Source organism: Photinus pyralis, unplaced genomic scaffold (genome assembly GCF_008802855.1).
Source record: "Photinus pyralis isolate 1611_PpyrPB1 unplaced genomic scaffold, Ppyr1.3 Ppyr1.4_LG1, whole genome shotgun sequence".
NCBI lineage: Eukaryota > Metazoa > Arthropoda > Insecta > Coleoptera > Lampyridae > Photinus > Photinus pyralis.
The window spans coordinates 6,816,474-6,830,923 of NW_022170249.1; the positions used below are offsets into that span (position 1 = coordinate 6,816,474).

General features: G+C 35.7%; 4 protein-coding genes across 10 annotated transcripts in view; all 4 read right to left on the bottom strand.

Annotated features, from left to right (window-relative positions):
- LOC116159543 (neuropeptide Y receptor type 2-like) overlaps positions 1–3,385 on the bottom strand; it is a 40,313-nt gene extending 36,928 nt beyond the window's left edge. The window contains exon 1 of the mRNA XM_031472545.1: positions 3,321–3,385. Within this exon, the coding sequence (XP_031328405.1) occupies positions 3,321–3,370 (50 nt within the window). The 5' untranslated portion in view covers positions 3,371–3,385. The remainder of the gene's footprint in view (positions 1–3,320) is intronic.
- Positions 3,386–7,386: 4,001 nt separating this feature from the next.
- Positions 7,387–8,276, bottom strand: LOC116159166. Its single transcript, XM_031472102.1, has 3 exons — positions 7,922–8,276; positions 7,636–7,819; positions 7,387–7,580 (listed from the first exon to the last, which is right to left on the bottom strand). Exons 1-3 carry the CDS (start codon positions 8,167–8,169, stop codon positions 7,392–7,394), a joined length of 621 nt encoding a protein of 206 aa, XP_031327962.1. The 5' UTR covers positions 8,170–8,276; the 3' UTR covers positions 7,387–7,391.
- A 246-nt stretch (positions 8,277–8,522) lies between these two features.
- Positions 8,523–9,053, bottom strand: LOC116159297. The gene is made up of 3 exons (XM_031472253.1): positions 8,898–9,053; positions 8,664–8,847; positions 8,523–8,548 (listed from the first exon to the last, which is right to left on the bottom strand). The coding sequence occupies exons 1-3, from the start codon at positions 9,009–9,011 to the stop codon at positions 8,523–8,525; spliced, it is 324 nt and encodes a 107-aa protein (XP_031328113.1). The 5' UTR covers positions 9,012–9,053.
- A 3,227-nt stretch (positions 9,054–12,280) lies between these two features.
- LOC116169572 (papilin) overlaps positions 12,281–14,450 on the bottom strand; it is a 37,312-nt gene continuing 35,142 nt past the window's right edge. For 6 of the 7 annotated variants that reach the window (XM_031485697.1, XM_031485734.1, XM_031485703.1 and 3 more), the window contains 5 exons: positions 13,943–14,093; positions 13,301–13,804; positions 13,021–13,176; positions 12,858–12,971; positions 12,281–12,799 (listed from right to left, as the gene is read on the bottom strand). In XM_031485697.1, the coding sequence (XP_031341557.1) occupies positions 12,600–12,799; positions 12,858–12,971; positions 13,021–13,176; positions 13,301–13,804; positions 13,943–14,093 (1,125 nt within the window). In that variant the 3' untranslated portion in view covers positions 12,281–12,599. The remainder of the gene's footprint in view (positions 12,800–12,857; positions 12,972–13,020; positions 13,177–13,300; positions 13,805–13,942; positions 14,094–14,450) is intronic. The other variant, XM_031485721.1, reaches the window with a different exon arrangement.

The following is a 14,450-nucleotide window of genomic DNA, read 5'->3' on the forward strand; positions in this document are numbered from 1 at the left end:
ATTGTACTCACGTGCAGATAAAACGCGCTTTTTAAAAATCGAAATAGCTTCGTAATTTGTTGGGATATAAGGTAGTAGCATGCTATATTTAACGATGTTTACTTTCTTCGTAGATGATTAATGGGAAGGGGACTCTTTATACATAAACATTTAAAGGCTGCCTGGCATACATTCATAATCTACGCTATATAATCGAGTATAATAGAATGGAAGAAGAATTAAGCCCCTAAGAGAAATTCTCCGAAATATTGCATTTTCCCTTTGTAAGTACCTTCCTGCAACATTTTCGAAATATTCACAATTAATCTTTTACATCACCGGTAGATGTGTCTCATCTAGACCAGCGATTTTCAACCTGGGGTTCGCGACCCTCAAGGGGGTCGCGCGTATACAGTGTGTCCCAGATCGGGTGGGATTGCATGGGTAACTTTGTTATTATTAAGGATAGAGAATTTGTTAAATGGGCAATGTTTTGCAGTTTTAGATGCTTATTTAAAATTTCCTTTTGGAAATTCAAAATGTCGCATAGGTTCGACGTAAATTCAAAAAAACTAAAATTGGTTATTTCCTTGAATGTCTTATATCATCGAAAGTATAAGAGATATAAAAAAAAGTTTTATATAAAAGTTACTGTCTTTGATACGTTTAATTTAGAATTGGTGTCAAAAAAAAATTCAAGATGGCTACTTTTGAGGAACATTTACCAACTTCCTAAAGTTAAATGGGCGCCATATTGGATTTTTAGATTATTTGATAGATTTTTAAATTATCTTTTCAACGAGCTATTATAACATAAGATTGAAAATAAGATACCAGTTATATTAACGGTTTTTATATTTTAATTAAGTAGGCTGTGATGAATTAAAAAAAACAAAACAAAATCTATTCGAGGAAACAAAACAATGAAAATAATTACATCAGATGTTTAAAAAAATCAGGGACGCACTCATGAGAGGGGGGTTTGGGCATTACAACTCCCTCCAAAATTTTATATAAGCATTAGGTCTAGAAAAATTTGATTATTGTCTTATTATCCATACTTACATACCTACAAATGGTGGTATAACTACAAACTATCCCCTCGAAAAAAGTCATGCCATTATCCAGTTAAAGACATTTTAAGACACTTCGCTAGTTTATATACAGAAGGATTGTGCACATTGCAATTACCTACTCTACATATTTTGATGACAACGTTATTAATAGTATACAATTTCCTATAACCCATTTCCTAATTGATCTACATAAAACTTACGATAATAATTTATTGTTACTCTTGCTTAACTGCTTACTTGCCAATTGTTGTAATGCAACTATTCTAGGTCGTATTTACGCAAAACTAAATTCTTGTTTGATGAATATTAAACAGTGTTCATCAGAGAAAAGGCACATTGTACCGTGTATCAAATACAAGTAGGTAATTACTAACTATTTTTTTTTTTTTGCCTTTATTTTTAAGTGGTACTAGGTACCTACTTTTTTTTACTTTCAATGTCTATTTTATAGGTACGCCCGTTAAAATATAAGAAAAAGCAGTACTTTTTTATTTTTTTGGAATAAGAAATTTTCAAAAATCCAGCTAAACCAATTTTTTGGGAGACCCCCCCCCCCTTTCGCCTTTACCATGCCCGGCCTCGCCAACTACATACTTCATGAGCCGCCACTGGTATGCCATCTTCAACTAAAATCAAAACATCCGCGAGATATGAATTTTTATTGGTTAGCTATTCTCGAGGCTATTCCACTTTCCCTAATCTCCTAATAATGTTATCCATTCATTTGTTACAATAGTAGCGTCCTTGTATTAACTCAATTAGGACAAAATTGTGATATTCTTGTCCCAATATTTCCTCAGCTATAAACTTAGTCTTATACAGGGTGGTGCCTAGCGCAACGCGAACGCAGCATAGGGATTTCAATGGTAATTTCTTTATAGTCAATTACTAGCTCCCCAAATTATTTTAGAGCAAAAGTCTAAATACGTTTCTTTTAGAGAAAAAAATACTGCATCTGTTCATACTATTAGTTATAATTTTCCATTTCGTAGAACCCGTAGAAATCGAGAAAATAAAAAATTACATTTATATAAATCAGTGATGCTTTGGAATCTTTTAACAAATTACAAGCGCATCGCATCTAAGTTATCGTTGTTTGACGTCGAACGATTTTCATATTTAATTCCTGTAATAAAATTACCTATTTCAATGCGGGAACGTTCTTGTATTGGTAACTGTTCTCAAATATAATAGAATTATTGCAGCATATGGAGTTGCTTCAAAGACAGGTATTCGTAAGCAGACCTGTAGTAGGTACATACTTACACATAAATTTAGAGTGCTCCTCACAATTACACTGCATGCGACAGTTTGGAAATTATTGGACACTGGTTTATTTCGCAAAAATAGTGACGGTCCTGATTTAATTTCTACGTCTCGGTGATAAAATTGATGAAAAGAAATACCTTAAAGATATAAAAACTGGTGGAAATTTATAAGCAGTGCAGACTAATTGAAATCCCTTGCTCTCGCAGTTTATGAATATACACCATCACTCAACACGCCCACGCTTATAGTTCAATTGAAAGCAGCCATATGCGGTTCGATAAAATAAATGAGCCAATTTACAAAGGAGTAAAATTTATACTAACATGGAAAATTAAACAGTATACAGGGCTCGACAAGTGTACGTCAAAGATATAAATTGGGGTATTAATTCATTTCATGCAGCAAACAAAATCGTTAAGTATACCGCCGACACCAGTATTCCAGTATTAGCAATAAGTTCGAATTACCGGTACAAGTTGAAAACCATCCCTACAAACTTCGTAAAAATTCCAGTATAAGGAGAAAGACACGAGTCTAAAGCTCCCGTTTAAATACGCTTCCTGTGAGATACGTAGGTTGTAAAAAAAGCCCCGCGAACATCAAAGTTATGTTCGCCGTCAAACGAGAGAACTTCGGATGACAACTTTTTGAGTTTCATGACAACTATGTCGGTGGAACGTTAATATGAAACATATCTCGAGAAGCTCGCGAACGCCATTGACACAGTATGACTAAATCAGTATCAGTATGCGCAACTAGTTCTGAACTTTGAGAAATAATTAGGGAAATACCACAATCATGAGAATCTGCAGATAAGTTTACCTTTCTCACACAGACACGTTACAGTAAATTCGAAATTTAACCAATAAGAAATTACGTGTGGGTAGTGCGAAAATGTTCAAAAACTGGATGCGCGAACGCACAATTTCCTCAACAACATGTTTATTTTAGTCCTCTCTATCATCCGATTTTTGACATAATTCAAATGTAACATACATGTCGCATACAGGAATTCTGCATCCTTTGTACAAATATATACGCTCCATATCCACGATATCCAAATACGGCGACCTGTACACAATGTCGCAAAAGATAATACTCGTCTGTTTCACACAACTACTTTAACACTTTGCCTAAAATACACTGAGGACTATAAATTTTAGGCAATTTCCACATCGTGGCCAAAAAAGTTATATTGCATCTGCTTATCATCCGCATATTGATGAAACTTGTGTGCTTAAGAGATCTGTTGAGAGTACACGTATAAATCACGAATAATAGCGGACCTAGTAGATACACCGTCTGTTAATCAAATTCTCTCTTACTTCGTGCCATTTAAGACACTGCTGCAAATTTCATTTTTTTTACCATTTGGTAAAAACTGTCAAACAGAAAAATTTATTGATTTCGCAATCCATGCAACCATCGGAGACATTGAAAATGATAACCGTATAACGCCATATGTAAAACACACCCGGGATCACTTGTTCCACTCTGCGACACGTGTCTTTTCTATTTGAACGAAAATGGTAACTTCATACCCACATACAAAACATAAGCATTTCCAATGATAAAAACTGCAGCTTTCTACGAGGTTTGAGTATTTTTTAGCATTGGAAATGCTTATGTTTTGTTCATGGGTATGAAGTTACCCGTTTCGTTCAAACAGAAAAGACACGGTGTCGCCTTAAGTGATGATTGTCCCGTACTCGACTGCAATCGGTAGGTTCAGGAAAAGTCGGGGATACTATCGATACGGTACTTACAAGGGTTTAATTAATTCGAATCTAAAATTCTCGCACGTCTCCCGTGACAGTATTACAACATATTTTAAAACTGCAACTTCTTTCCAACATAAGAGAATGATAAAAATAAAGCAAATAAATGAGCTTGAATTTAAAATATTTTGGTATGGTCACCATTTCATCATTTTTATGGATAGCTAGATCGGAATGAAAATAATTGAAAAATCGTTTTGGTTATGACTATTAAGAACTTTAATATTAAGCAAAATTTGTAATAAGCATAATGTACCTAAACTCATCATTTCCGGGTTCTCCAGTTTTGAAAATAAACGATATTATTTTAAAACTCATTAAAAATTGAACAAAAAACAATAATTAATGATTCCAAACAATCATAACAAACTTCACAAACGGTTCTTTTTAGAACCACAGTATGTTTTCAAAAGAAATTCGTAATGTCATTAATTTTTCTTCTTTATTCAATACATTTTAAAACAGTACCTTCTATTTTCAAAACTCGATAACTCGGATACGATTACATTTGGGTAGATTATACTTCTTATAAATTGTGGTGTTCCATTTAAAAAAATGCAATATTAGTGTGCCATGCCTTTATGACCAACCCTGTATAATTAAAATTACTACTGCCTAGTAGACATTAAAGAACCTGAAATCTTTTCTATAAAACTGTTTTTTGATACTTGTACCTTGCATATTTTCCCCGATAATCGACCGTTTCCAGACTTATTAGCGACCCGCCTGTATAATAAATAACTATTATTTATGCATTTTTGTAACTACAGACGTTATTGTGTTTTAATTTCCTTTCCGGCGTTAAAATGTCTATCTGCTTAATTTTTAAAGCTATCCAATAAATTTTACTGTTGCGCTTCTAATGAAACTTTTTCCGAAAATTCCGAACACACATAACGTTTGATTCAAGGAATAATCCATTCGACACTTTGCTAGTTAAAACCAGCAAAAATCTTCCTAAATAACTTTCTTTGTTTGTAACTAACAATAACAGCCTAATGGCCGTTTGCACCGACAGATTTCAGTGGAACTTAGGTTAAGCGACTATAGGCGCTGCTGAATCGCTAAAGAGAGAATCGGGCGAACTTTGCAAGAACTCGAAGTCGATATAGTCCGGTTGATAAGATTGGAGTATTCTACGGTTCCAGAAAGCTGTATTAGAGCAGTTGGCGGTGCAGACGGTCATCGATGGAATTCATGATGGATTGAATATATTTCTTATTAAATCATGCATGCCTTATTTACTGCCCTTTCTTACGTTTGCCATCAACATGTGTTTATCTAGATCTCTGTTTCCAGCCAGTTGGAAACAAGCTAATGATATTCCTTTGCCTAAAGTCCCCTCCCCCTCCTCATTGCATGATCTGCGCCCAATTAGTCTGTTACCAATACTGTGAAAAGTTTTGGAGAAGTGCATGGTGTTTCAAATGAATGAATATTTGAATAAGTATAACGTACTCCCACTACATCAGTCCGGCTTTAGACAACGGCATAGTTGCACGACGGCACTTGCGAGTGTAACAGATGCCATCATATTAGCAACGGATAAGAAATATTTAACTCTTCTTGTAACTCTAGACTATTCCAAAGCTTTTAACAGGGTCAACCACAATATGTTGCTGGCAATGTTACACTATATTGGATTTAACTGTTACGCGATCAGTTTGATCCGCAGCTACCTGACTAACAGGCTTCAAAGATTCGTTTGTAATGGCTCAATCTCACCTTGGAGTTTGGTAAATTGTGGCGTTCCCCAAGGATCTGTTTTGGGACCGTTACTTTTTACAATCTATACGTCGGTAATTCCAGAAAACTTGCTACACTGTCAATGTCACCTATACGCCGATGACACTCAAATATACTATTCGTTTGAACCCAATGATGTAGTGATGGCGTGTGATAGAGTAAATAGGGATTTATTAATATTCATATTTCTTCTGCACTGTCCCTAAGTCTGAACCCGTCTAAGTCCTATCTAATGCTAATGCGTGCATTTGCCAAGCGCGCACGGAAAAAGCCTGCTTTCCGGACTCCTAATGAAATATACTATTACGGAACGAATCTTCGTAGATAGTTTCCAGAAGGATTTTACTTGATGACAAATATGAGCAGGGATCATTTTCAGAGCTAATCACTCGTTTTAAGCTCTCTTATAATAATAACTGCAGATTAACGAAGTTAGTGTGTACTTACACGATGAAGTTATACGGAAGTAAATTGCGCGCGTTATTCACCCTCGTACGAATGGCATTACTTTAGTACTTTTACCATTGTCCGACAAAGGGGTTTGAAATTGTAACATGCACGGTAGACAAAATTGAAAAGAAGTTTTTATAAATGTTATTCTGGCTTTACATACCTAGTGTATTGTAAATGCTGGTTTACTTTGTTTCAAGGGTGCTGAACCTTTCGTCACACTATCTGACGTCATAGCAAAATTAAGGCAGGTCGTAAATTAGTAGCTGGTTTACATATTGTCACATTGACGTTTCAACTTATTTATTAAGGTGTCACTATCGTTCATTATTATCAGACCGTCCAAGTTGACAATCACTTGTAAGGCATCTGGTCCTGATAGGTTTTTTCCTGTCCCCAGGTTTTATAATGGCTAAATGGTCATGTATTTTATGTAGAGGAACTCCGTTGGTATGAATTAAACTCGAGATTAAACTTTTTCCACCGTTTGTAATCACCTCATGTAACCGATTCTTTGCACCGACGACAGTCGAAATGGATACTGCCAGAGCATCAGAAACTCTTTGAGATGAAGTGTATGATGGTTACAGAAAACGCATAGGAACATTTGTAACTTAAAGTTTGTTTAGGCAGTTCGTAAATAAATATTTTGTTTACCTAATGTTGATGTGAAATTAAGTATGCTACCAATGTGAAGGATACGCGTTAAGTTGCGCGAATTTTAATGACCCTTAACTAGCCATTTTTGCAGAAGTAGAATAGGCCATGGTTTATCGGTAAGCCTTTCGCATTTATATATCTTACAAATTTGAGATAAAGCGTAGGCATTATACCACAGGCTCATTGAAATAACAACGCATACATACAGTTTCTGTTCTTTTGCCACACACTCGAGATATTCGCATAAGGATCTTGAATATCTTCTGATCCGATTTATTAAAAAAAAAACGCAATTGTGAGAGAAAACAGGTAGTGAAGATATTTATTCCTGAAAAAACTCTCAAATGTTCATATTCAAATCGTATGTACAAAAGAAAAAACGACACTACACGACAAGTAGGTATATATGTATAAACGGCCCAAAATAATATTCTTAAACACGCTCATTCTCTTCTGCCTCATGAATGTAATCATCATAATAATCTTCGTCACTATCAGATTCGTCCAAGTTGATAATCACCGGTAAGATGTCTGATGTATCAATATGTTGTTCCCGTTCCCAGGCCTGGTTTATAATGCCTCTTGTATGATCAAAATATCTTTTCCATTTTTCCGGTGTAACCTAAACATTAAAGTTATTAAGTACTGTTTCACAAAACAGCATATAAAGAGGTTACTTTGTGCAGTGCCTCATTCCATAAAGACAAAACGGCACTGTGTGTGACAGGCTGAATTGAACCGATCCTTGCATCGTAATGCCGTTTGCATTCTGACCATACCATTTCGATTGGATTATACTCGCAGTGATATGGAGGAAGTCTCAAAACACGATGACCATGTTGTAATGCCAGTTCGTCCAATCTGTAAAAATCAACGTGGAGTGAAAAAAAACCATAACAATCTGCTTCCTATCCAAAGGTCTACCTAACTGCAACCAAACATTTAATTATCAGCGATGCCTACCTAAATAGTTTTGGTGGTATATGATTTTTCACTACTTCCCAGATCTGATCTTGCATCATTGTTGGTGCAAATGTAATGTCTCGTGATGTTAGCCACTCTATAAGTGACATTTTTGTCCAGCATTGATTTGGACTTTTTTCTACCAATCCTGAATGGTAAGAAGCGTTGTCCATAATTATAAGAGAAGGTTCATCCAAGTTCGGGAGCAATTGTTGTTCAAACCACTTCTCAAAGTTAAGGCAATTCATGGAGTCATGATAGTCTCCGGACTTGCTACCAGATTTAAAAATTAGACTTGCGTTTGGTACAAATCCATCTTCTGATCCTGCATGGAGTATTATATACCGGACCCCTTCACCACTGTTTTGAGAGTACCATCTTGCCAGCTTCTTCTAAAAGACCCTTTACTGTATATCCAGGTTTCGTCTAAAACCACAGGTCGTAATGGAAAGAGTGAAGTTTCGTTGTGTTTAAAGTCCCTCAAAAATTGTAGTCTTCTTTGAGCTACATAGGGCTGTTCCATTAAAAATAATCTATTAGAAACGGTGCCACGTGAATTTCAGTTTCTTCAAACTGCGGGACAAAGAGGTAGCAGATATTTCTACGCCATCAAGTCGTTGAAGATTACTGTGTAAAGAACGGAGTGTAACATTCTCACCTATAAAATCAATTCAATAAGTGTTCTAGCGAACCTCTTCATTTGAAGCAAATCTTCCCTTAGAACATAAAGAATGTTATTTACCTGTGGCATACATTGCATAAATCCGTGTCCTTATTACATGTTCATGTATTTCATGCAGCGGAGGTCCGTGAGATAAACTAATAGCCACACTTTTTTGCGATTTGTAATCGTCATCTTTTTTAACACCTCTTGTACTAATTCTTTTTACAGTCGACAACGATACACCCAGAGCAGCACAAACCCTCTGTGATTAAGTAAGCATATAATTATAGCAAACGCATAGGAAACACTTACATCATATACTGCGCTTACGGGTAATAAAGTTTTGCCTGCTTCTTTTTCCCTTTGGAAGTACTGAATCAACTTCAAAATCAAACTTTGCTCACCTTCTGTGTATCGGTTCGTCATATTTACCTATTTACCCCGGGAATGACCTAAATTCATGATATGAGCGAATCCATTATGTAAAATTTTTAAAATACTTGTCTGTTAACGGATTTGCTGCACTGTGGACTTTCCTAAGCGTTTTCAACTTTGATGAATATCATCAACTTCACTTTTGACACAAACTACCTAATCAAAAGGCACACTGGAAATCTGTCCTTAACGAAAATCGTTTGACGGATTGATATTATTGACAGATCAATAATTTGTTTTGTTTGTCACGACTTACGTTAATGACGTAATTTTTTTGTCTCAATCGATTTAAATGTAATGAAGAGAGAATCACATTTATGACGTCAGGTTCAGCACCAGTGAAACAAAGTATAGCTCTCCGTTCATCCGTTGCGTTGATCCGTCAAACGGATAATACATTTTGTTAAGGTTCATAGCAATCCGTCCACATTGTACATTTGCAACATATAACCATAACCTAAATTTTATTTTGTACTATACCCTCCGTGATTTTCAGTATTGAAAAATGGTACGAAAGTAAGAACACGTTGCTATCTGATTATTACCCTGAAGAACGAATAGGTGAACACTGTTAACGTACCAAACATAACCTCACTCTTGTTAAAAACGGACCAACGGAAACGTAAATGTTCAACTTCAACCAACTTTTCCGTCGTAAACGGACGACGTACGATTTAAAAATTTGCTGTCTTCTGATTGGTTAACGGACAAACGGAAACGTATGAACGGAGAGCTATGAACCCACCTTTATATGTATGTAGTTTCACCGTACACTTTACTTATAAACATATGCAAACACAAGATACAATTTCGAATGCGAAATGGCAAGACTAATAGAGACAAGAGATCATCTAAATAAAGTCGGGGCCTACTGCAGCAGTTCAAAAATTATATTTCCCAAAAATATCTTTTTATTCTCGATAACGGTCACAGATACGAAAAAATTACAAGTGACCAAAAAGTTCCTAAACAAATCAGAAAACCAATTCACAATTTACCAGTAGCCCACCGAAAAAAATGTTCAGGGGTAGAAAATGGAATATGACTCCTGAAAAAACAACACCCTCACTCACTACGTACATTGACACGACCAATGATGTAAGTCTTTCAGCGTAACGTATAGTTCAAATTTAAGCGAAATAGCTCAAAAACTGCAGGAGATATATAAAAAACTTCAAAATCTTGAAATTTTGGCACCCTGTAGATCAGTAATGAAGCGTTTGCGGCCCTATGTTTATACGAACTTTTAGTCCTAAAATAAGTCAAATAATTAGATCCTTCCGTGTTTACATCATGTTTTGGAACACTGTACAATAATTATTAATGTAGGTACCTATTTTATAAACTGTGAATGTGTTTATTTGTACAAGTTAGAGCACAGTTCGAGACTCTTGTTTCACCTAAAACTTTGAATTAAAATTATAGTAACAATTTCAAAGATGTTTGTTGTACATTTATTTTTAATTATTAAATTTTCTTAGAATTACAAAGCTTTGGAACGTAGAAAAACTTGCGAATTTTTGCATAACCCGACATCATATTGGATCCGCTATTTTAAATCTTGCAATTTTGGCCGCGGATTTTTAATCAACAACCCCGAGAACACCCCCGTACGAAATTGCAAATGATTTCTTTAAAATTCACATTTCGAATAATTCAGTAGGCCATGTTGGGTCCTCCATGTTATATTATGATGATCTGATGAAACCAATAGGTAGGTAGGTACCTGTTGTGAAGAGCGTTGAAGGAATGTTATTTATTCTTTCTTTATCTTTGCGTCCCTACTCTTTAACGATCATTTCATTCTTTTCAACAAACATATTTATTCAAATAACCATTTTATTCGTAAATAAGCTGTAGTAACTAAATAGTACTAGATTATAACCGAGAATTATAACAATTAAGTACAAGATTAACAAAGTAAGTTAAATGTAAAATATAAAAAACTTCGTTGAAACAGTGGCGTACGTAGAAATTTATTCTGGGGGGGGGGGGGATTGAACAAGTTCGTGGCACATACAGTCACCCAGTGCGTACTAGAAGGGGGGGGGGGGGGGTAAGAAATAGAAATTGAGTTGCAGAATGCTGATGCTGGTAGTCATTTATCTATTTATCATTGTACAGGCGAAAAAGATTATAGATTAGAACGGTATTTTATTTCTTACTGCTGACAGGCCCCTTTATTGCTTTTGCTTTAATTAGTCAACGAAAACTTTGAATAATAGGTAGGTAGTAAGCAGTAAATATGTATAATTCCTGTTTTTAAAATTTAAAATTCTTATTTTCGTCATTTCGTGAAAGGCAAGACGCAGGTACCTCACCTCAGTAGCAGTACTAAGTACCTGATACCTACTTGGTAGCGAATTGCCGATCGATGCCGAATAGCCAAATCGTTGACTGCCAACACTGATCACTCACTGAATAGTGAATACTGAATACTATACAGAATATTTAGATTTTAGTGAGTTTAGACTTTAACCAAAACCAAAATTGCTCTCTATACACGGTGCCCATTTTCATATTTTCAAAACTACTAAAGATATTTTTAATTTCTTTTCAGATTATTATTCTGCACGAAAATTCGCAACTTTGCCCCCATTTAACCAACTCTCTATCTCTTCAGGTAAGCGAGATCCCCATAGTGGCACTCGAAAAATGGACACCGTGTATATACCTATATTATTGCCTTTATTTTAAAGTGGGCGGAGTATTACCTAAATACCTAATAGCTATGATGATAACTCAATTTTTCTGAGGGGGATATATCCCCTTCACCCCCTGCTTTGAAACATTTTTGATATGAAATTGTTGCCAGAACGGATATCTCACCTTGTTTCTGATGCATCTTTTTTAGTCTTGCTTAGGTTACGATCATTTATATTTAGTTACCTACCTTTATTTGTCCCCCTCAACAAAACTGTATAATATATAATATTTGAGTTCAATTCAATGGAAGAAAATAATAAAGTTGCAATTAACTTGGGAGGACATTAATTGGTAAAGTAGAGAATTCGGTCTAGAAATCACGGCATTTATATTTATAATCAAACTTATATACCTACCAAAAAGACATTGATAGGCTATTCTATCTATTTGATGGTTCACTTACCCCTTAATAAGTTTCCGAGCTACAAGATTCTCCATTCCTGTAGGTACCTACATGTGACTCTGATTTGATTCAAAATTTAACAAACAAATTTATAAATTACAAACTCGTAAGTAGTTTAAGTGGTGATATAAAAAATAAAAAAGACAAGAAATAAATAATTTATTCTAGTAATTTATTTTTTACTCTCAAACATAATTTATACAAATCAAAAAACGCTTCAAATTTTCATTTTGATATATGTACAAAGTTCCTAAAGTTAAATTGCACAAAAATAAAATTTGTTTAATAAAATTATTATCTACAGTTAGCCGACGAGCAATAGGTATCTTATTGTTAATAGTACACGTACAAGAAATACTAAAATTGGTAGTCTAGCTGCACACAATGCTAAATGTGCAGATAGACTAGTAAATGCCATACTTAAATATTAAATAATTTACTGCTCTTACTCAATGGACTAGTCAGGTTTTTCATTTCGTTATCATATTGCTTCTTAATGCTGTGTCTTTGTCGTCGGATATGGCACCATTTGATGGTAATTGTCCTGCCTCTGTACAGGACTTACAACAGAATCTTGCATAGTATTTGTGAATGCAATAGTTGGCTCTTACGATGAGCTGACAGTTGGCGAAGAATGGATTATCAGTGCAATTTGCTTCGATGTGCGAGACTAAAATGATGAAGAATCAGTGGAATCAGTTCGTTTTTGAAAAATTTTTTGATGTTACCTTGCACAGTAATAGTAGTAGCAGCGTATGATCTTGAAAAATCATTTGCCGCTTCACATCGATATTCACCCGTGTCAGACTCCTTAGCTCTGTGTATGGAAAGTCTATGATTCTCTAAAATATAAAAATTTAATTAAAACGAAATTATATGTGCTCAAAATACCTGAAATATGTATGGCCTCTGAAGGGTAAAGTGGTTGGCCATCCTTGTACCATTGCACCTGTGGTATGGGGTATCCTTCCACATCGCAACCAATGGAGATGTCCTTTCCGGTGGGGTATGTTGTTTGCGTTGATGTTAGGCGTACTTTCACTGGTACTATTGCAATAAGATACGATTAGCATAAATTACATAAAGTAGCCTGTGGTTGTTAGTAAAACAAAAGTTGTTAAAAAGAAAATTTACACAAACTAATCTAGAAGAAAAAAGCATGCGTATTTACCCTGGTAAACATATGGCGGTTCTTCTGTTGGCAGTTGTGTCAGAAGAGAAATGTTAAGAGTGGTGTGTTTTGGAGGTTCCGGGGTAGGTGAAGGTGTGGTCGCTTTGGTGGGTATAGTTGGGGGTAAAGGCCTTGGTGTGGGCCGTTCCGGCGCATTTATAACATATTGCATATACTTTACATCTTCTGGTCTTGTACTATACACAGGTCCCAGCGTTTGTACGGTTACAGACCAGCTAGCTGCTTTGCCAATGCCATTATATGCTTGACAAGTGTATATACCCAAATTGGAAAGTTGAACGGAATGTATGAGAAGGGAGTAATCTTTGTGGACTTCAAATTGATGAGTATGTAAAGGTACCAGTCGGTCATCTTTCCACCACGTAACAGAGGGGAAAGGAAATCCGGTTGCGTAGCAGTGGAGTGTTGTCGGTGCTCCCAGTGATGCCACTATGTGAGAATTCTCTTGGTCGCCCACTATGGCAGTTGCATGCGGTTCGGAGTCTAGTGTGTTTAGTATCAAGTTTAGTTACATCACCACAACCTCTACATGTTAGTTAGTAATAGATAGATAATCCAAAATTTGTTAATGATAGTACAAAGAAAACTAAATCATTCCCCAATAAACAGCTTTACACAAACCTGTCACTTGTAAATTGATTTCTTTTTCAATTGGACGACCGATTCCGTTGTCGGCAGCGCACAAGTATATTCCCGCGTCGGTCTTGTGTAAAGTGATAATTTGTAGTGTACCATCCAGCAATATACGATACCTTGGTTGAGTGCCATCGATCTAGAACAAAACGCAGTTTTACGTTTGATTTAATTGAACTGTAATTAGTCATTGTGCATTATTGGCCCCGCGACCTTCGTAGGTACGCTTAATATTGACAAATAAACCAGGGCACAGAATGTAAATGTTAACACATCGGCATGGTACGAAGCAAGTAACTTGGCGCATTTATTAGATCGGTACGCGAAATAGCAGAGTGCGACATTAACAAAGAAAGAAGTTTTTAAAACGGCGACTAAACAATTGGAGGTCTGGGCTCAGTATCCAGTGATTGGAACAAGGGATGTTGTATAGGAGAATGCAACACTTGCTAGGGCAGCGCGTTAGTTGATTAAGGTGGCTTTTACAAATGTATGG